This window comes from Rhincodon typus, chromosome 21 (genome assembly GCF_021869965.1).
Source record: "Rhincodon typus isolate 14 chromosome 21, sRhiTyp1.1, whole genome shotgun sequence".
Classification (NCBI taxonomy): domain Eukaryota; kingdom Metazoa; phylum Chordata; class Chondrichthyes; order Orectolobiformes; family Rhincodontidae; genus Rhincodon; species Rhincodon typus.
Genome location: NC_063352.1, coordinates 4327552 through 4349378, shown reverse-complemented (window position 1 = coordinate 4349378; position 21827 = coordinate 4327552). Strand labels below are relative to the sequence as shown.

Sequence of the window (21827 nt, the reverse complement as noted above, 5' to 3'; positions counted from 1 at the left end):
AAGTTAGAAAAGTAAAACAAAGTTTAATGTGTTCTTTAAAACAACGGTATCGTGTAATTTCAAACTTCATTCATTTTAAAATAAAAAGTTACTGGTATTTCATTAGATTGCACTGTAAATATGCATAAATTTGTGATTGTAATAACTCCAATAAACTTCCCCCATTGATTGGGCTTTATCATCTGCATTGCTACTTGGAATTCCAGCTCACATTTTATTGTATTTCAATTAATTTGCCATTATTCACAAACTCCACAAGCCATTTTATATCATCCCATATTTTGGTGCAGTCCTCCAATTTGTTATCATGTCCAAATTTTACATCATGATTCCCCTTTGACAGTCTAAACCATTTACATTTATGGTACCAACTATGTATTCATTCGCAGGATGTGAGTGTCACTGGCTAGGCCAGCATTTATTGTCCATCCCTAATTTCCCAAACAACAGTTGGGAGTCAACACATTGCTCTGGGTCTGGAGTCACATGTAGGATAGAATATTACAAAGTTGTGTCGAGTAATTGTGAATTGGAAGGCAGGGAGCAAGAATATGTTTGTAAAAAAATGATAAGGGAGAACAAGTGTGTGATCCCTTTAAGAGGTAAAGTGCTTTTCTAAGCTTAGAGATTTATACAGAAAAAAAAATGTCTGTATGTAGCTTAAGATGTACAGCCAGTTCTAAGATGGAAACATGTATCAATTGACTGTGTGATTGGAAGCCCTAGGCTTGTTTTGATGTTTTGGTAAATAGCTGGAATCAGCTAATTAATTTAAACCAAGCACTTGGTGATTGAAAGTCACTTGAGTTTAAATCTGATGGTTTTGACAACCTCAGACCAATGCTATTGTAAGAAAATTGATGTCATCCAAGGTATACAAGGAGAGGGATTTTGAAAATCAATGTGAGAGCAAACTGTCATCTAAGAACAAGCATCTAGCTCTCACAAGGAATCGCTAAGCTCTCTAAGAAGGCACCATCTATCCATTAAAGAACCATGGCACTTTTAACTAAGAGTTCTCACAGAAGAATTCACAGAGAAAACATCCCTGACACCCAGATCAGCAGAAGAAAGGGGTTTATGACTGGAGAGACAGTGGAGAAGGCAGAGCATTCCGGAAGACACATTCTTTGTGGATTTTGAGGGAACAAGTTTTAATTTTTTTTCTTACTACTTGCGTTATATAAGTGGGACTCATGTTTAGTGGAATAGCATACCAGTAGAATCTTGTTCAGTTAGGGAATAGTTAGGAGTTGGGGAAAATTGTTCTGTTTGTTAGTAGTTCTTTAATTTGTTCACTGTTAGGGTTAAGTAAATAATTTGTTACTTGTTTCTGATAAAGTGTATATCAGGGATTTTCTTTCATTCATCCAGTTGTTGTGGTCCACGTTGGGACTAACAACATAGGCAAGGCTAGGATGGAGGACCTGTTTGGGGATTATCAAGCACTAGGAACGAAATTAAGGAACAGGTCCTCGAGGGTCATAATCTCCGGATTACTGCCAGAGACACGTGCAAATTGGCTTAGGGATAAGAAAATTAGGGAAGTAAACACATGGCTAAGGGAGTGGTGTGGGAAAGAGGGGTTCCATTTCATGGGGCATTGGCATCAGTTTTGGAACCGGAGGGATCTGTACCGATGGGACGGTCTCCACCTGAACCAATCTGGAACCAGTGTTCCAGCGAAAAGGCTAAATAGGGTGGTCACTAGGACTTTAAACTAGTGAGTTGGGGGGAGGGAAAGGGAAAATGACAGGGAGTATGATGGTAAATAAAAAGGTAAGCAGCAGGTTAGCATGTGTGCAGGAGGGTTTAAGGCGACTATGAAAGAAGCAAAAAGGAAGGATAACTCAGGAGATATTATTAGAGATGTTGGAAATCATGAGGGTAAGAAAGCTAGCATAAAGGCACTTTACCTGAATGCTCGTAGCATTCGTAACAAGGTTGATGAGTTAACGGCACAAATCATCGCAAATGAACATGATTTGGTAGCCATTACGGAGACATGGTTACAGGATGGTCACAACTGAGAGTTAAATATCCAAGGGTACCAGACTATTCAGAAGGACAGACAGGAAGGTAAGGGAGGTGGTGTAGCTCTGATATTCAAGGACGACATCAGGGCAGTGCTGAGAGATGATATTGGTTCTATGGAGAATGAGGTTGAATCCATTTGGGTGGAAATTAGAAATTCTAAGAGGAAAAAGTCACTGATAGGCGTAGTCTATAGGCCACCAAATAATAACATCACATTGGGGTGGGCAATAAACAAAGAAATAACTAATGCCTGTAAAAATGGTACGGCAATTATCATGGGGGATTTTAATCTACACGTAGATTGGTCGAACCAGCTCGGTCAGAGTAGCCTTGAGCAGGAGTTCGTTCAGTGTATCCACGATAGTTTTCTTGAACAGTATGTAATGGAGCCAACGAGGGAGCAAGCTATCCTAGATCTGGTCCTGTGTAATGAGACAGGAATAATTAATGACCTCATAGTTAGGGATCCTCTTGGAAGGAGTGATCACAGTATGGTTGAATTTAGAATACAGATGGAGAGTGTGAAGATAAAATCCAATACCAGGGTCCTGTGCTTGAACAAGGGGAACTACAATAGAATGAGGGAGGACTTGGCTAAAGTAGACTGGAAACAAAGATTTTATGGTGGGACAGTTGACGAGCAGTAGATGACTTTCAAAGCAATTTTTCAAAGTGCTCAGCAAAAGTATATTCCAGTGAAAAGGAAGGACTGTAAGAAAAGGGGTAATCTGCCATGGGTGACTAAAGAAATAAGGGAGGCCATCAAATTGAAAGAGAAGGCATACAAAGTGGCCAAAAACAGCATGAAACTAGAAGATTGGGAAAACTTTAAAGGTCAACAGAAAGCCACAAAAAGAGCTATAAAGAAAAGCAAAATAGAACATGAGAAAAACCTAGCACAGAATATAAAGACAGATAGCAAAAGTTTCTATAAATATATAAAACGAAAAAGAGTGGCTAAAGTAAATGTTGGCCCTTTACAGGATGAGAAGGGGAATTTAGTTATGGGATATGATGAAATGGCCGAGGCATTGAACAGGTATTTTTTATCGTTCTTCACAGTGGAGGACACTAATAACATGCCAGTCATTGACAAAGAGACAAAGGTAGATGAGGACCTGGAAACAATCATTATTACGGAAGAGGTAGTGTTGGGCAAGCTAATGGAGCTAAGGATTGATAAGTCTCCTGGCCCTGATGGAATGCATCCCAGGGTACTAAAAGAGATGGTGGGAGAAATAGCAGGTGCACTGGCGGTAATTTTCCAAAATTCGCTGGACTCTGGGGCAGTCCCAGCAGATTGGAAAACAGCAAATGTGACGCCACTGTTTAAGAACAGAAGTAGACAAAAGATGGGGAATTATAGACCGGTTAGCTTAACCTCTGCAGTGGGGAAGATGCTTGAGTCTATTATCAAGGAAGAAATAGCAAGGCATCTTGATAGAAATTGTCCCGTTGGGCAGACGCAGCATGGGTTCATGAAGGGCAGGTCATGCTTGACAAATTTTTTGGAATTCTATGAAGACATTACGAGCAAAGTGGACAATGGGGACCCAGTGGATGTGGTGTACCTAGATTTCCAAAAGGCCTTCGACAAGGTGCCGCACAAGAGGCTACTACATAAGATAAGGATGCATGGCGTTAAGGGTAAAGTATTAGCATGGATAGAGATTGGTTGACTAACAGGAAGCAAAGAGTGGGGATAAATGAGTACTATTCTAGCTGGCAGTCAGTGACTAGTGGTGTGCCTCAGGGATCGGTGTTGGGACCGCAATTATTTACAATTTATATAGATGATTTGGAGTTGGGGACCACGTGTAGGGTGTCAAAGTTTGCAGATGACACTAAGATGAGTGGCAGAGCAAGGTGTGCAGAGGACTGTGAAACTTTGCAGAGGAACATAGATACATTGAGTGAGTGGGCAAAGGTCTGGCAGATGGAATACAATGTAATAAATGTGAAGTCGTACATTTTGGCAGGAGTAATAGTAAAAAGGATTATTACTTGAATGGTAAAAAGTTGCAGCATGCTGCTATGCAGAGGGACCTGGGTGTCCTTGTGCATGAATCACAGAAGGTAGGTCTGCAGGTACAACAAGTAATTAGGAAGGCAAATGGAATTTTGTCCTTCATTGCTAAAGGGATTGAGATTAAAAGCAGAGAGGTTATGTTGCAGCTGTACAAGGTGCTGGTGAGGCCACACCTGGAGTACTGTGTGCAGTTTTGGTCTCCTTACTTGAGAAAGGATGTGCTGGCACTGGAGGGGGTGCAAAGGAGGTTCACTAGGTTGATTCCAGAGTTGAGGGGGTTGGCTTATGAGGAGAGACTGAGTAGATTGGGATTATATTCATTGGAATTCAGAAGATTGAGGGGGGATCTTATAGAAACATATAAAATTATGAAGGGAATAGATAAGATAGAAGTAGAGAGGATGTTTCCACTGGCAGGTGAAGCTAGGACAAGAGGGCATAGCCTCAAGATTAGAGGGAGCAGATTTAGGACTGAATTGAGAAGGAACTTCTCCACCCAGAGGGTTGTTAATCTATGGAATTCCTTGCCTAGTGAAGTAGTTGACGCTACTTCAGTAAACGTTTTTAAAGATAAGGTAGATTTTTTTTGAACAATAAAGGAATTAAGGGATACGGTGAGAACGTGGGTAAGTGGATCTGAGTCCACGAAAAGATCAGCCATGATCTTATTGAATGGCGGAGCAGGCTCGAAAGGCCGGACGGCCTACTCCTGCTCCTAGTTCTTATGTTCTTTCTCCATAACAGCTTGGGGGCTCAAGTCCAGGATCTGGCCAGTTTGTGTACAGGATCTGAATGGATTTGGAAAATTTAAACAAATTTGGGGGTTAGTGTCCTAGATCTTTAAATAAAACTGAGGTGACAAAAATCTGTTTAATTTTGGTTACTTGTGGTTAGTTAAATAAAAAGTGAGGGAAATAGCTGTTAACATTGTTAAAGAAGTTCTTGGGAATTTGAAGATGCTTCCCAAATTTGCCAAGGAAGTTTGCAAGTTTAGGATAATAGGTCAGCACATCGTAGCCTGAAGAGCCTGTACTGTGCTGTACTGTTCTATGTTCTTAAAGACAGAGGAAGGACATACTTTTAGAATTAGCAAACAGGCTAGAATTGGGTTTGACTAGGGACAAGAGGAAAGCTGAAATTGTAAAGGAGTTAGTCAAGCATTTCGGTATACCAGAGAAACAGGAAAGTGCAGGGGAGCTAGAAAAAATTAAATTGCAAATTTGACAACTGGAGTTAGAGAATGAAAGGCAACAGAAACAGTTTGAATTACGGTTACAAGCAGAGGAAAGAACAAATGAAAAGAGAGACAGAAGAGAGGGAAAAAGAGAGAGAAGAAAGGGAAAGAATGTCCAAATTGGAAAAGATGCAGGAGGAAAAGTACAAGATGAGCAAGCTCATTGTAGCCAACAGCCTGGTAGGGATATATACAAATAAGTCCAAACATTACCAAAACTTGTTGAAAAAGATGTAGAAGCCTTTTTTATTTCCTTTGACAAGTTGGCTAGGCAGATGAATTGGCCAGAGTCTACGTAGGTAATGTTAATTTAGATGAAGTTGGTCGGCAGAGCTAGTGAAGTCTTTGCAGTATTGTCAGAGGAGGTGTCAGGAGACCATGAAGGAGTGAAACAGGCTATTTTGAGTGCCTATGAATTGGTACCAGAAGCATATAGACAACAGTTCACAAATACAGGGAAGGAACCAGGTCAGACTTATATCAAGTTTGAAAGAATTAAACATTGTAACTTCGATAGATGGGTGAGAGCATTAAAGATAGAAAAGACATATGTGGATCTTAGAGAGATTATTCTGCTGGATGAATTCAAAAACTCACTTCCAGAAATGATAACAACTCATGTTGAGGTACAGAAAGTTCAAACAGTGAGAAGAGCTGGTAAGAGAGGCTAAATCAATGGGATTAGTTGAAGTAATGAAGGAAATCCCAAAAGAAGTCAAGGAGATGCAGGAGAGTGCACAGCCTAGTTACGGGCTGGATTGTGAGACTGTGCCCGATCTCTACAAAGTCCTCACCTCTGTGGGTAAGGTTTACACAGGAAGAACAGGGGGAGAAGGTAAAGAAGTTAAAATATTGCGAGATACGGGAGCTAACCAGTCTCTAATAGTAAGACATTAAAGTATTTGTACTCTTTCTGAAATGTTACCGGAGAGAGTGGCAATCTGAAGAATAAATGGAGCGAGATTTAGCCTGTGTAAGATCAGGTTGGAAAGTTCAATCAAGACTGGGGAAGTGACAGTGGGAATGATTGAAAGAGTGTCTATTCCAGGAATACAGTTTGTTCTTGGAAATGACCTAGCAGGATCAAAGGTGAGAGTGACACCCCTAGAGGTGGAGAAGCTGAAGGAAAACCAGGGAACTGAGGAGTTAAAAGAACAATACCCTGGAATTTTTCTGGATTGTGTGGTAACAAGATCCCACAGTCGTAAGTAACAGCAAGAAGGAAAAACCAAAGAGAGAGACGAAGGAGTTGAGGTCCAGTTGGCTGATAACCTGTTTGCTGAAATGGTAAAGGAAGAACATAAGCAGGTAGAGGATCACGCAGAGGTGTTTAGTTCTGACAGATTAATGGAGTGACAACAAAAAGATGGGCAATAAAAGGTTTTTGTCATAAAGCCTACTTCGAAAAGGAATAGAATGTATTCCTGCATGTTATTATCATGAGGATAGAATCCTAAGGTGAAAATGGAGACTGCAGCAGGTTCATACATAGGAGAAATGGTCAAGGGTTCACCAGATTGTGTTGCCAGTAGCATACAGACAGGAAGTATTGTGGGTAGCACATGAATTACCTGTAGGAGGTCATCTCGGAGTGAGGAAGACTCAGGTTAAGATACAAAAGCATTTCTATTACCTTATTACATAAGGATGTGGTTGAATTTTGCCATACCTGTCATATGTGTCAAATGGTAGGAAAGCCACAGGCAGAAATAAAACCCACACCTTTAACGCCAATTCCTGCATTTGAAGAACCTTTCACGTTGTTCATGATCAATCGTGTAGGTCCCCTCCCTAAAACCAAAAGTGGAAACCAGTATTTGCTAACCATAATGGATGTGTCTACCAGATTTCCAGGGGCAATTCCATTACGGAACGTTAAGGCAAAAATGGTTGTGGAGGAGTTGCTTGCTTTCTTTACCTGTTATGGCCTACCCAGGGAGATTCAGTCAGACCAAGGGTCCAATTTTACTGCCAAACTGTTTAAGGAGGTCATGGACAGTTCAGGCATCCAACACAAGTGTGTACCACCCTGAATCCCAAGGAGCATTGGAAAGGTGGCATCAGACCCTAAAATCCACGCTGATGGTTTCTTGCCAGGATTTTCCAAATGATTGGGGTAAAGGTATCCAATTTATATTGTTTGCCATTACAGATGCCCGAAATGAACTGACGCAGTTTACTCCTTTTGAGTTGATAGTCGGACTCAAAGTAGGAGGGCATTTAAATTTAATTAAGGAAATGTTGATTGGTCCAAAGTCAGAGATTTCACAGTTGGATTATGTCTCTGAGGTGAGAGAAAGATTAAACAGAGTAGGTGAATTAGCTGGACCACACCTGAAGGTGGCACAGCACCTAATGAAGCAAGAAGCAAAGAAATCTAAAATTCATACATTTGCCCATGGGATAAAGTATTAGTGCCGTTACCAATGGTAGGAGATCCCTTCAAAGCAAGGTTTAGTAGTCCTTATCAGATTGAGAAGAAAGTGAGTTAGGTGAATTATCTGGTAAAGATGCCAGATCGGAAAAAACTTTATCAGATATGTCGTGTGAATATGCTGAAACTTTACTATGACAGGGACAGGGAACTGAAGAAACAGGTATTAGTTACTGCCCCTCAGAGTGAGAGATCAAATCCAGATGATTTAGATTTTGATGTGCCTCAAAATAAATTAAATAATGAGGATGTCCTTGGAGAATGGGATGGGATAGTGAGCTAACTGTCTCAGGAAGAGAGAACTGAATTGAAAGGTTTGTTGCAGCAAAATGAGGACATATATAGGTATAGAATGGGGAGAACTAATATTATAATACATGAGGTTTAAGTAGGGAATGCTGATCCTTTAAAACAACACCCCTACAGGCTTAATCCTCTCAAAGCCGCACAGATAAAGAAGGAAGTGGAAGAGATGCTCCAAGGAGACATCATCGAGCCAAGTCAAAGAGTGTGGAGTTCGCTGATCGTGTTCCCAAACCTGATGGTACTCAATGGTTCTGCATGGATTATTGGAAGGTCAATGCTGTAACTAAATCAGATTCATACCCAATTCCAAGGCTGAAGGACTGTGTGGAAAAAGCTGGACAAGCCACTTACATCACAAAGTTGGACTTACTTCGTGGTTACTGGCAAGTACCTTTGTCAGAGACAGCAAAAGAATTTTTAGCGTTTATAACCCCAAATGGGCTGTACCAATTTAAAGTAATGCCCTTTGGAATGAAGAATGCACCAGCCGCATTTCAAAGACTTATGAACAGAGTTGTGGCAGGATTGACTAATTGTGCCGTCTATATAGATGACTTAGTGATCTTTAGCCTTCATGGAAAAATCACATGGTGCATTTGGCATAGCACTTTGAAAGACGACGGGAGGCAAAACTGGTTATAAATTTAACAAAAACTGAATTTGTGAAGGCAGAAGTGACATCCTTGGGACACAACATCAGACATAGAAGGATGACCCCGAGGAATGTGAAGACGAATGCTATTGAGGAATTTCAAAGCCCATCCTCAAAGGAAGAGGTGCTTTGATTTCTGGGATTGAGCGGACTCTACTGGAAGTTTTTACCATACTGTAGTAGCATGGTGGCTCCGCTGATGGATTTGCTAAAGAGGAACATGAAATTTCAGTGGACAGAACAATGCCAGGAGGCATTTGAGAATTTAAAAGCCATGTTAGCCACCACACCAGTTTTAGCCACACTAAATTTCTTGAAACCCTTTAAAGTCACTATCAATGCTAGAAATGTAGGTCACAAAACTACAAAAATAAAAACTTTAATCTATCAAGCCAGGCTTCTCTCTGGGATCTGATTTGTTCAGAATAACTATCAGCTGGGATCATAACAAAAGCATCTGTTAGGCACTGTATGTTTTCATTGTGAAGAAATATTGCTGTACTGGAAAAATCAAGTCCATATGCTTTGTGAGTCTACTTAAGGAATGTAGGAATTACAGTTTGTAAAACATCAAATATGTGTATTTTAATTTAAATCAACGATGTTTGTCAACAAGTTCGTACCAAATGATCATCTTACATTTCAGATTATTTCCTATCACTTGTTACTTCAAGTGTGGATTCAGATTCGCTGAGGTCTCTTTCAGCAACAAGTTTGCAGAGACCTAGTCAGTTTATGTGCAGTTTAGAAATCAGATCTTTTTGCTGTACCTTTTGCTAGCCACACCATTCCACAGTTTTGGTTGTGACAAGAATTGTCGCTCCTTCTTCAGTGGCTGGTAAAGGAAGTGAAGCATCACAGTCACAGTTTTCCTGAGTACCTGCTACCAACATCTTCATTTCATTTCCTTGAGATGTGCAATTGGTAACTTCACTTTCCACACACTGTTCAGATTGTTGATTCCTCTCAGGAGAGAATCTTTGTGCATCTTTAGCCAATGTGTGTTCCTTGAAACCTGAAGCAATGGCATTGCTATCGAATGTAACCTCTGAAATCGGAATGTAAATAAATACGCAATGACCTTGTAAGTTGAGAAACAATACATGCATGTACCTACCATCCTACATTTTTACACACAATTCAGCAAATTCTGTAACACAAACAGAAATATGTGGAGAAACCCAGCAGGTTTGGCAGCATGTGTGGAGAGAAATCAGAATTAACACTTCGGGTCCAATGACTCTTCTTCAGAACATCAAATACGATGTTCACTGTTCACAATGCCGTCTCCTCTAAATTGGTAAGACTAAATGCAAACTTCATAACTGCATCGCAAGATGTCTCTGCTCTGTCTGCAAAAATGACCTGACCTTCCAGTTGCTGGCCATTTCAATACACCATCTTGCTCTGATGCTAAAATTTCCATTCAGTGAAGCCCAATGCATACTGGAAGTACCGCAGCTCATTGTCCCCTGAGGCATTTTACAGTCTTCAGGGCTCAACAGTGAGTTCAACAACTTTAGAACATGAACACTGACCTCCATTTCAAATATACCTCCATTCCACCTACCCAGCCCCTAACAGCACTCTCTGGTATGCTGATGGCATGGTTATGCCCACAGCAGGGCTGACCTATATTGTACTATTCAGACCTACTATTATCACCTATTCATCACATATATCATGCAACTACCACCACTAGCACTCCCTTTGTCTTTTTCCCTGAACACGCTCACCATCTTTTCCACTTGATCCTCCTCCCCCTCTATCAACAGCATAAAAACCATAAATTTTCCAGCCCCTTCCGTTCCAAAGAATAGTCATACTGGACTTGAAACATTAAATTTATTTCTCATTCTGCAGATGCTCCCAGACCTGCTGAGTTTCTCCAGCCTTGTATGCCATGTATCAATATTCTTATCTTCTGCAATTCAGCTTTCTCCACATTGACTCAGGATTTTAAAATTATATAAATATGATTTTCTTTCCTCCAAACATTATGATCAGTGGTGTGTGGCAGAGCACTGAGTGCCAAGATAGCTTGCTGCAAATTCAAGCCTAATGCATTCGCTTCTCTTTTATTTATCCTCTTTTTTATGTTGCTTAGAAAGTGTCACACAATATCAGTAATGTGGAAAACTTTAAATTTTGTATCACTATAAATCGCTCAGTTCACTGATAATTTAATTATTCTGGACATACGGAGTTGACATTTATATCTTAACACTGATGATTATTCCAATGTATGGAGACAGCACTGAATTGTGCAGAGTATACGGAATTGTATCACACAGATGGAAGTCATTTGACCCATTAAGACCCATTTGATGGGCTATGTGGTGGGGTCATTTACCTGTCCTTTCACCAAACCTCTGTTTTTCTTTAATCTTTCAAGTATTTATCAAATTACCTGAGAAGACTATTATTGAACATGTATCCACTGTAGTGATTGTAATGAAGTCAGCCAGGTGGACCTCATAGAATATGAATTTCCTGATTTGGGCTATTAATCTGGTCAAATCAGGGAGTCCTGATTGACAGATATAAACGGGAATGTCAGGGGTTCTGTTTACTCTAGGAGCCAGCTCTGAGATAGCTGGGTCTATGTCATGTACTATGTATGTGTAGATAAAGGTGACTTGGTGACAAAATACCAGCCTTCATGGAGTTATTTCACCACCATGCTATGTGGCAGTGCATTCCAATCCAGTTATTGTATTTGAAAAACAACTTTATTCATGTATCCAACGTATCATTCTCTGCCACTTCCGCCAACTAAAATCCGACCCCACAACCAAAGATATATTTCCCTGCAAGGTTCTTGAGTAGATTTTGTAGCTTGGGTTGTAGATGCTGTGGTTGGTTCACTCACAAAGCTGGTTCATTTGTTCGCAGACGTTTCACTATCCTGCTGAGTAACATCATCAGTTCAGCCTCCAATGAAGTGCTGTTGTGTTTTCCCACCTGGTATTTAAACTCTGGGGTCTGTTGGAATTGGTTACCTCATTTCCGGTTTTTCTTTGCAGTGGTGTATATATAGGGTCTAATTCTACGTGTCTATTGATGGTCTTCTTGGTGGAGAACCAAGCCTCTAGAAATTCCTGTGTTGTCTCTATTTGGCTTGTCCTAGGATCCTGATGTTGTCCCAATCGAACTGGTCATTCTCCTTATCTGTGTGAATGGAGATGAGTACGTACTGGTCATGGCTTTTTATTGCTAATTGGTGTTCATGTACTGTTGTGGCCAGTGTCCTTCCTGTCTGTCCAATGTAATGTTTGTCGCAGTCTTTGCATAGGATCTTGTATATCACGTTGATTCTGTCCATAGTGGGTAAGGGGTCTTTGGTTCAAGTTAGCAGTTGGCGTACGGTTGACATAGGTTTGTGTGTCACTCTGATGGCCAATGGTCGTAGGAGTCTTGTGGTCAGTTCGGATATGTTCTTGATGTATGGTAACATGACGAGTGTGTCAGAGCGTACTGTATCTTCCTGTTGTTGTTTGTGTGATAGGCATCGTCGGACCCTACTATTTGGGTATCTGTTGTCCTTAAATACTTGGTAGAGGTATTCTTTGTTTTGGCATAGTTCCAGGTTGCTGCAGTGTGTTATTGCTCATTTAAGTAGTGTTTTTACGCAACTCCGTTTGTGGGTGTTGGGGTGGTTGCTGTTGAAATTCAGGACTTGATCCGTGTGTGTGGCCTTTCTGTGTACCTTTGTCAGAAATTCCCTGTTGGCCCTGCGTTCTACCATGACATCCAGGAATGGGAGCTGTTCGTTTTTTTCTTCTTCCTGGTGAATTTGTTGCTGGTGAGAGTATTGATTATAAGTTGGTGTGTCTCCTTTTTAGTACATTTGATGATGACGAAAGTGTTGTCCACGTATCGGATCCATAGTTTGGGTTGGATCTGCGGAAGGGCTATACTTCCAAGTCTCTGCATCACCGCTTCTGCTATTAGTCCAGAGATAGGTCACCCCATGAGTGTTCCATTGATTTGTTCATAGATTTGGCCATTAAAGGTAAAGTGGGTCCTGAGGCATAGGTCCAATAGTTTCAGCTTGTTGCCTGTGGAGATGGTGTCACTCAGGTCTCGTTCTTTTAGAAGTGTTGCTCATGTTTCTCTTGACAGTGGTATGTCAATCGATGTGAATAGGGCGGTAACATCAAAGGACACCATGGTCTCGTCCTCGTCTACTCTAATGTCTTCGAGAGAATTGAGGAACTCCTGGGCTGAGTGGATTGAATGGGGTGATTTGCTGACGAGGTGCTTTAGTCCTCTTTGTAACTCCTTGGCTAACCTGTGTGATGGCGTGCCTGGGAGGGAGACTATGGGTCTGAGGGGTACTTCCGATTTGTGTACTTTTGGGAGGCCATAGAATCAGAGGGTGTTTGTCCCTTCAGGTTTCATTTATAGGTAGTCGGCTTTGTTGATTTGTCCGGTCTGTTTGAGTCTCTTTATTGTGTTGATTATTTCATTACCCAGTTGTAGTGTCAGGTCTATTTACGCTTGCTGGTATGCATTCGTGTCTGCTAGTAGTGTCTGTGCTTTAGTGAGGTAGTCCCTTTTGTTTAGTATTACTGTCATGCGTCCTTTGTCTGCTGGTAGGATTATGATGTTTTTGTCTTTTTTCAGTCCTTCTAAGGCCTTCTTTTCTGATGTGTTAAGAGTGTTAAGTTTGTTCTTTCTGGTCAGTGTCAGGACCACTGTCTGTCTTATGGCTTGTTGTGTTTCCTCATTGATGCCGTTGGTCTGCAGTGTGGACTCTAGTGTGGCTAGGAACTCTGTCCTGTTAGAATCTCTGTGGCTGTAGTTGAGTCCACATATGAGAACAGCTTTCTCTGTGTCTGTTAGTGTCCTGTCTGAGAGGTTTCTTACCCAAGTGTCTGATCTTTGGTTGTCATTTTGGTGGGTTAGTTTGGCTAGTTTTTCTTGTCTTTTCTTGGTTCTTGTTATTTGTTGACTGATGTTAATGGCTCTTTCTAAGTCTGTTGTCCACTCTAGATTGCTTCCATCTAGGAATAGGGTATTTTGGCACGTAATTTCCCTGTCATATCAGTGGAGCCGGTTGTGTGCGTCATTAATCATTACCTTTACGATTCTGCGGCCGTGGTGTTCTGTTGTCCTATGTGCTTGTGGGTTGTTGATGGGAGGTTTGTAGCTAATACTGCACGGTAATCCCTGGATCCTGAGGCATCCATGTAGAAAGTAGAGTTGCTCGCGGGTAGCGCTCTGTTGTTTGGTGTAGGTTTCCCATTTCCGGGCATATTGTGCCAACCATACACCAACTGCTAACTCGAACCAAAGACCCCTTACCCACTATGGACAGAACCAACGTGACATACAAGATCATATGCAAAGACTGTGAGAAACATTACATTGGACAGACAGGAAGGACGCTGGCCACAAGAATACATGAACACTAACTAGCAACAAAAATACATGACCAGTACTCATTCATCTCCATTCACACAGATAAGCAGAACCACCAGTTCGATTGGGACAACATCAGTATCTTAGGGCAGGCCAAACAGAAACAAACACGGGAATTTCTTGAAGCTTGGTTCTCCACCAAGAAAGCCATCAATAAACACGTAGAATTAGACCCTATATATACACCACTGCGAAGAAAAACTGGAAATGAGGTAACCAATTCCAACAGACCCCAGAGTTTAAATACCAGGCGGGAAAACACAACAGCACTTCATCGGAGGCTGCACTGATGATGTTACTCAGCAGGGTAATGATACGTCTGCGAACGAATGAACCAGCTTGGTGAGTGAACCAACCACAGCATATATTTCAGTCCCCACCTCTGTCTGTCTTTTGTAGGGACCGTGCTCTCCGCAACTCCCTCGTCCACTCCACACTCCCCACTAATTCCTGGCACCTTTCCCTGCAACCGCAGGAAGTACTACACCTGCCCCTCCACCTCCCCCCTCAGGTCCATTCAGGGCACAAAACAAACCTTCTACATCAAACAGGGGTTCACCTGCACATCCATCAACATGGTCTACTGCATCCGCTGCTCTCGATGTGGCCTCCTCTACATCGGTGAGACCAGACAGAGACTCACAGACTGTTTTGTCGAGCATCTGTGCTCTGTTCGTGACAAACGACAACACCTTCCGGTCGCAAACCATTTTAACTCCCGCTCCAACTCCCTGGGTGACATGTCCATCCTGGGCCTCCTCCAGTGCCACAATAACACCACCCACAAACTGGAAGAGCAACGCCTCATCTTCCACCTCGGGAACCTACAGCCCGATGGCCTAAACATGGATTTCACCAGTTTTAAAATCTTCCCACCCCCGGCCTCATTCATGTCCAACCCTCCCTCTCATCCCCGCCTTCCTGACTTGACATAACCTTTCCATCTTCTCTCCCACCTATATGCCCCTCCCACCTCACTGACCAATCCCCACCACTCCCTACCTGCACTCACCTATCACCATCCCATCTACCCTCCCCAACCCCAGCTCCCCTCTCTCTATTTCTGAGCCCCCTTCCCCCTCGCCATTTCTGAAGAAAGGTCCTGACCTGAAATGCCAACTTCCCTGCTCCTCTGATGCTGTGGCCTGCTGTGTTCCTGCAGCTCAACTCTGTGTTATCTCTTTATTCATGTTTCCTCTGGTTCTTTTCCCAATCACTGAAATTTAATGAATACTTCACTGTGTCAGCGAAAGGGAATTAGGTCTGTTGAACAGGGAAGTTACATTTTTACCATTTGACAAAATTAGACAAGAAAAATTTGTAATTCATAATGAGTGTAGAACTAGGGGACATAATCTCAGAATGAAGGATAGGCCATTTAAGACAGGTGAGAAATCTTTGGAATTCTGTACCTCAGAAAGCTGTAGAAGCTCAATCATTGACCATGCTCAAGGAAGAAATTGATCAGTTTCCAGAGACAAATGACATTATAAGGACTTGGAGATGGCATGGGAAAGTGTCACTGAGGTAGAAGATCAGTCATGATTGAATTGAATTGCAGGACAGTTTGAATGGGCTCTTCCTGTTCTAATGTTCAGGTTTGACATTCTATATAAATTTAGCAATTTCAAAAATCACAATACCAATATCTAGTAAGTTTAAGGTGACAATAACCTTGTCCAACTAAGATCAACTTTATTATCATGACCTGTATGTTTTACTTTTATTGCAACATTGTAGGTGTTTGCACATCAGATGTACTCAACAAGAAGTAATTTCAGAAATAAAAACAGAAATTGCTGGAAAAACTCAGCAGGTCTGGCAGCATGACGGAGAGAAAACACAGTTAACATTTCAGATCCAGTGACCTTTCTTCACAACAGTTTTCCCAGTGATTTCTATTTTTTTGTTTTTAATTTTTTGCATCAGCAATTCTTTGGTTTATTTTAAGAGGTGATTCCAATCATGTAATTTTCCAAGCTTTGTTTCCAAACAAAGGAACAGCTTAAGTAGATCTAATCTTTTATCTAACCTTTGAATTTGAATATTTTAACCTAAAATTTGAATATTTTAGCTTGATAACTCTTAAAACGTAAATTCTGAGGTCGAAAGCATTTCAAGTTATCTTTCCAATTAGATGATTGGTTACTTGCATTAAAAATCTTGAAATTTTCATATGATTCATTACTAAAAATCTGAAGATTTTATCATCACCTGTTGATTTAAACAATGTACTTGATTTCCTTTGGTGTAATTTTCGAAGGACAAATGCGAAGACAAACAATACTGTAAGTAACAGTGGAAACAATCCAATAATAACCCAGGAGTTTCTAATCGTCTCATTACTCCAAATCGACATGGAAGATTCTGGAATTTCTGTGTGAAAAAGAACAAATTCATACCTGTTATAGTTGAATGCAGATGCCCACTGCTCCTCAATTATCCATTTTTAAGGCAATAATAATTTCATAATACAATCAATTAAATCAAACTCTTCAAATGGAAAGCTGTTTAAAAATTCCACCCATGAGAATAATTTCTAATAAATCATATGCTCATATTTATTACAACAGCTTCCAACATCTGTCACTGAAACAGTGTTGAAGTCTGTTAAAATACCTTCTCCATCATTCTCCTTCCATTCGGTCTCTAAAGCAACATTCACTGCTTGGAGATGTTCAGCAATTAGTGTAGCCTGAGCTCAAATTCCCCCAAAAAGAAGTAAATCATTCTGCTGATTCTCTTGTTCTGTTGACATGGCCAAGATACAATGCTTAAGCTAGTCTTCACTATTCAACCTGTTTGGAGATGTTATGACATACTTCGGAATCAGGTGAGACTTGAACCTACGCCTTCTGGCTCGCAACACTACCACTGTGTCACAAGACCCCTAACCCCAACTAGGTAAACCCTTTCTTTGCAATCATCACAGAGAGCTACCTATATTGTTCAAATGCCACTAAACCACTGTAATCGATGACTGGTGTTGAGAATTTAAAATGCGTGCAATACACCAGCAATTTTCATTCAGATTGGTATTCAGCCATTTAAAAGCTCCATAGTATTTAAGTAAAGTTAGGTCTTCAGTCAGCTTCGATCGATTGTTTACATTGTTCACAATAGAAACCAGCCAGAAAATGGAGACTTCAGGTGTCTTTACGTAGATGGCTTGATCACCTACTCTGGATAGTAGGCAACCACTCAATATTTGATGCTTATGGAGATGCACAGTATCCCTGACAGCAACTTCTGGATTTCCATGCTTGACTGTACATGTGCAGATTCCAGAAGTTGCTGTCAGTGTGAGAAGAGTGATGACATTGAAGATTTACAGTTTCTCCATTGTTATGATGTTAAAACTAGACCAACCTGTCCAAATATTGAGCAGCAAGTACATAAGCATTTAAGGCAAGTTGACTAAGAGGGATATAATTTAATAAAGAAAGACATAAAAATATAGGACTGGGAGCCCACAGCTTTCTGGGATAGATCATTCTAAAGATTCATAATCCTTTGAATGAAGAAAGGTTTCCTCATCTCAGTCATAACTGGTCAACTCATTATTTTGAAACAGTGAATAATGATTCTAACTCTCCACCAGGGGAAAAGCACCCTTCCCAGCAACAATTCTGTCAAGCCTGTGACAAGATTTTTCAATGTTTTACAAGATCAATAATGTCCATTGAAGCTCATTTAACTCATCACAAGAGTGGGTTGAATCATTCCTTCCAAATACATCTCCAAAGTTATCAAGATTCACAAAACACAAATCATTCAATTAGGAAAATGCCAGTGATAGACAAAAATAAATTGTTCATATCCTTTATAAACTAACAGTTTTCTAATTTTAATAGGCAACTAGGTGAAGAGATTGCAGGAAAGTTGACATTTCGGGTCCAGACCCTTCTTCAAAAATGGGGAGGAGGAAGGGAGCTCAGGCCGCAGGCCCAACCAGTCCCCCTCTACCAACACCCTCATCCGCTTAACTGAACTCTTCCTTGCCCTTAACAACTTCTCATTTAACTCCTCCCACTTCCTACAGACTAAGGGGGTGGTCATGGGCACCCACATGGGCCCAAGCTATGCCTGCCTCTTCGTAGGATACGTGGAACAGTCCCTCTTCCGCTCCTACACCGGCAAAATCCCTGCTTCTTCCTCCACTACTTTAATGACTGTGTTAGCACTGCCTTGTGCTCCCATGAGGAGGTTGAACAGTTCATCAACTTTGCTGACACCTTTCACCCCAACCTCAAATTCACCTGGATCATCTCCGATACCTCCCTCTCATCATCATAGAATCATCATAGAATCCCCACAGTGTGGAAACAGAACCTTCAGCCCAACAAATCCACACCGACCCTCAGAGCATCCCACCCAGACCCATCCCCCTAATCCACACATCCCTGAACACTACGGGCAATTTAGCATGGCCAATCCACCTCGCCTGCACATCTTTGGACTGTGGGAGGAAACCGGAGCACCTGGACGAAACCCACGCAGACACGGGGAGAATGTGCAAACTCCACACAGACAGTAACCTGAGGGTGGAATCGAAACCAGGTCCCTGGAGCTGTGAGGCAGCAGTGCGAACCACTGTGACACCAGAGGTCCCTCCTGGACCCCTCTGTCTTCATCTCTATTGACGGCCTCGAAACTTACATCTATTTCAAGCCCACCGACTCCCACAGCTACCTGGACTACACCTCCTCTCATCCACCTTCCTGCAAGAATGCGATCCCTTACTCACAATTCCTCCGCCTCCACCGCGTCTCCTCCCAAGATGGGGTGTTCAACTCCCGCACATCCCAGATGTCCTCCTATTTGAAGAACTGTAACTTGCCCCCTCCAGTGATCAAAAATTCCCTCAACTGCATCTCTTGCATTTCCCGCACCTCTGCCCTCACATCCCCTCCCGCAAACAAAAACAAAGACAGAATCCCCCATGTGCTCACATATCACCACACCAACCTCTGCATCCAATGTATCAGTCTTCACCACTTCCACCACCTACAATCCGACCCCCTAGCCAAAGACATATTTCTCTTCCCATCCCTATCTGCCTTTCGTAGGGACCGCTCTCTCTGCAACTCCCTCGTCCGCTCCACACTCCCCACTAACCCCACCAGCCGCAGCACCTTTCCCTGCAAGCACAGGAAGTGCTACACCTGCCCCAACATCTCCCCCCTCACCTCCATTCAAGGCACAAAATAAACCTTGCACATTAGACAGGCGTTCACCTGCACATCCGTCAACTTGGTCTACTGCATCCGCTGCTTCCAATGTGGCCTCCTCTACATCGTTGAGACCAAGCAGATACTTGGAGACCGTCTTGTAGAGCATCTGCACTCTGTACGCAACAAACGATAACATCTTCCAGTCGCAAACCATTTTAATGCCCCCTCCCACTCCCTGGGTGACATATTAATCCTGGGCTTCCTCCAGTGCCCCAATGACACCACCCACAAACTGGAGGAGCAGCGCCTCACATTCCACCTGAGGAGGCTACAGCCCGATGGCCTAAACGTGGATTTCACCAGTTTTAAAATCTCCCCACCCCCAGCCTCAACCCATGTCCAACCCTCCCTCTCATCCCTGCCACCTTGACCTGGCACAACCTGTCCATCTTCTCTCCCATCTATCTGCCCTTCCAACCTCACTGACCAATCCCCACCACTGTCTACCTGCACTCACCTATCACCATCCCAGCTATCTTCCCCAGCCCCACCCCTCCTCTCTCTACTTATATCCCACCTCCCTTCCCCTTCGCGATTTCTGAAGAAGGGTCCTGACCTGAAACGTCAACTTTCCTCCTCCTCTGATGCTGCCTGGCCTGCTGTGTTCCTGCAGCTCCACACTGTGTTATCTCTGACTCCAGCATCTGCAATTCTTACTATCTCTAGGTGAGGAGATTTCCTCTTTAAAAATGTTACTGTTTGCATAATGAGGAATACATTCATTTTTCCTACATCATAGCAATCATTCTTGAAAAAGCAAAGAAATTTAGGAGGAATTTAAACTGATGAATTGAAGAAGAATGTTTGTCGCTATTTCAGAAGAAGAGAAATGATATACTTTTTAACATACTGGACAAATACACAAAGAATTTCATCAAGGTTAGACAAGCAAAGTATGATCTCAAATGGACTAACAAAAGTTAGAACTAATTATTTGATTGTACAGTGCACTGTGACATTTTGAAGACATGGAAGATATTATAAAATCACAATGTTTGGGAGTGTCCACATTTGGCCAGATCCTGTAAACTAATACATGAATCTTCCCCCATTTGTGACACAATAGTACAGCGCTCCAGTCAGAGTGCTCTTTGAATACTCTATGTATTTCCAGCCTTGGGAAATGAGGAATTTATGAACAGGAGGAGGACATTTAGCCCATTGATCCTATTTCACATTTCAATGGCTGATGATCAACCTGAATACGACTTTCCCATGTTATCCCTATATCAATGATGTTTTTAATATTCAGAAACCTATTGATTTCTATCGTGGTCAATGAGAGTCATTCAAACTAAAGTGACCTCAAATGATACGGATTTCAGTAAAGGAACACAAGAAATAAATAATAATCTTATACACAAGTATAAGTTCATAAACATGTGGAAAAAAGATAAACCCAGAATATTACTTTCAATTGAGCAGTGTGCATTGAGCAAAGGCAGACAAGTTTAAACCTGAGAAAGGTAACTTTAGGATTAATATCAGAAAATTCTTTTTCATGCAGAGAGTGATTAATATTCAGAACATAGTCCCTGGGAGAACAATGAAAGTCATGATTCAGGAATCATTTGTGTAACGGTTGAATGCAGCAATACAGGGAGGATGGAACAGTTTCTGAAAGGTGTCCTCATCCAAGGAGCTCCAATAATCTACTGATAACACAAAACCATTTAGTTACTCAGATTCACCACGAATCAGTTGTTACTTGTTTCAGTTAGTAATTTGTTTTTAGAAGAACAGAATGCAAAAGTCAAAGTCTTGCTGAATGTGGTTAAAAAAGAATCTAATAGCTAAACTGCAGAGTTGATTGTACTTCTGCCACAATACCAGTTCCACTTCACATTTCATTGTACTCAGAAACCATCCTTCTATTTCAATCTGGCGTCAGGTTGTCAAACCATTTTTTCAGGTTCTTGCAATTGCAAGGCATTTGTACACAGCATCTCTTGAATCAAAGTCAATTGATTCACTGAAAAAAGTGTTGAAAAAGCTGAGTTGCATAGTGGACTTGCTCATTATTCTTTGACACATGTGAACTGAACCCCGTGTCAAAATAATTTTCTCTTTCTGACAGAAGATCTGAGTTCTCTTAGCAACACAGGTTTGTAATGCCCTCAACGAAACATAAATTCTGCACTTAATTGACAAACCCACTGAAAGCCCTTACAATCTCCCTGAATGGCAACTGGAATAAAAATTACACCAACCAAGGTGGGCCGATCTTAAAAATTCACTGAAGCACACTGATGCTGTTCAGAGCATTTTAATCCAACTCTAGGTGGTAATTTCATTTTAACCCATTTGTGACAAACTAAAGCATAAGACAAGCTATCATTTTATACATCATTTAATTGTACATTCCAGGTGACTGCGAAAAGTTTTCTTGTCTAAATCATCAAACATCTTTGATATTGAGTGATGAATGAAATAAAGTAACTAAAGAATTGAAGGTCCAAACTTGTGGACAAAAT

General features: G+C 41.5%; 1 protein-coding gene across 1 annotated transcript in view; it reads right to left on the bottom strand.

The window, feature by feature from the left end:
* The window catches only part of LOC125485705 (tumor necrosis factor receptor superfamily member 17-like), a 55261-nt gene that overhangs the window by 3160 nt on the left and 30274 nt on the right, over window positions 1–21827 (bottom strand). The window contains exons 2-3 of the mRNA XM_048609839.1: window positions 16334–16495; window positions 9463–9740 (exon numbers count right to left, since the gene is read on the bottom strand). Coding sequence (XP_048465796.1) covers window positions 9469–9740; window positions 16334–16495 — 434 coding nt within the window. The 3' untranslated portion in view covers window positions 9463–9468. The remainder of the gene's footprint in view (window positions 1–9462; window positions 9741–16333; window positions 16496–21827) is intronic.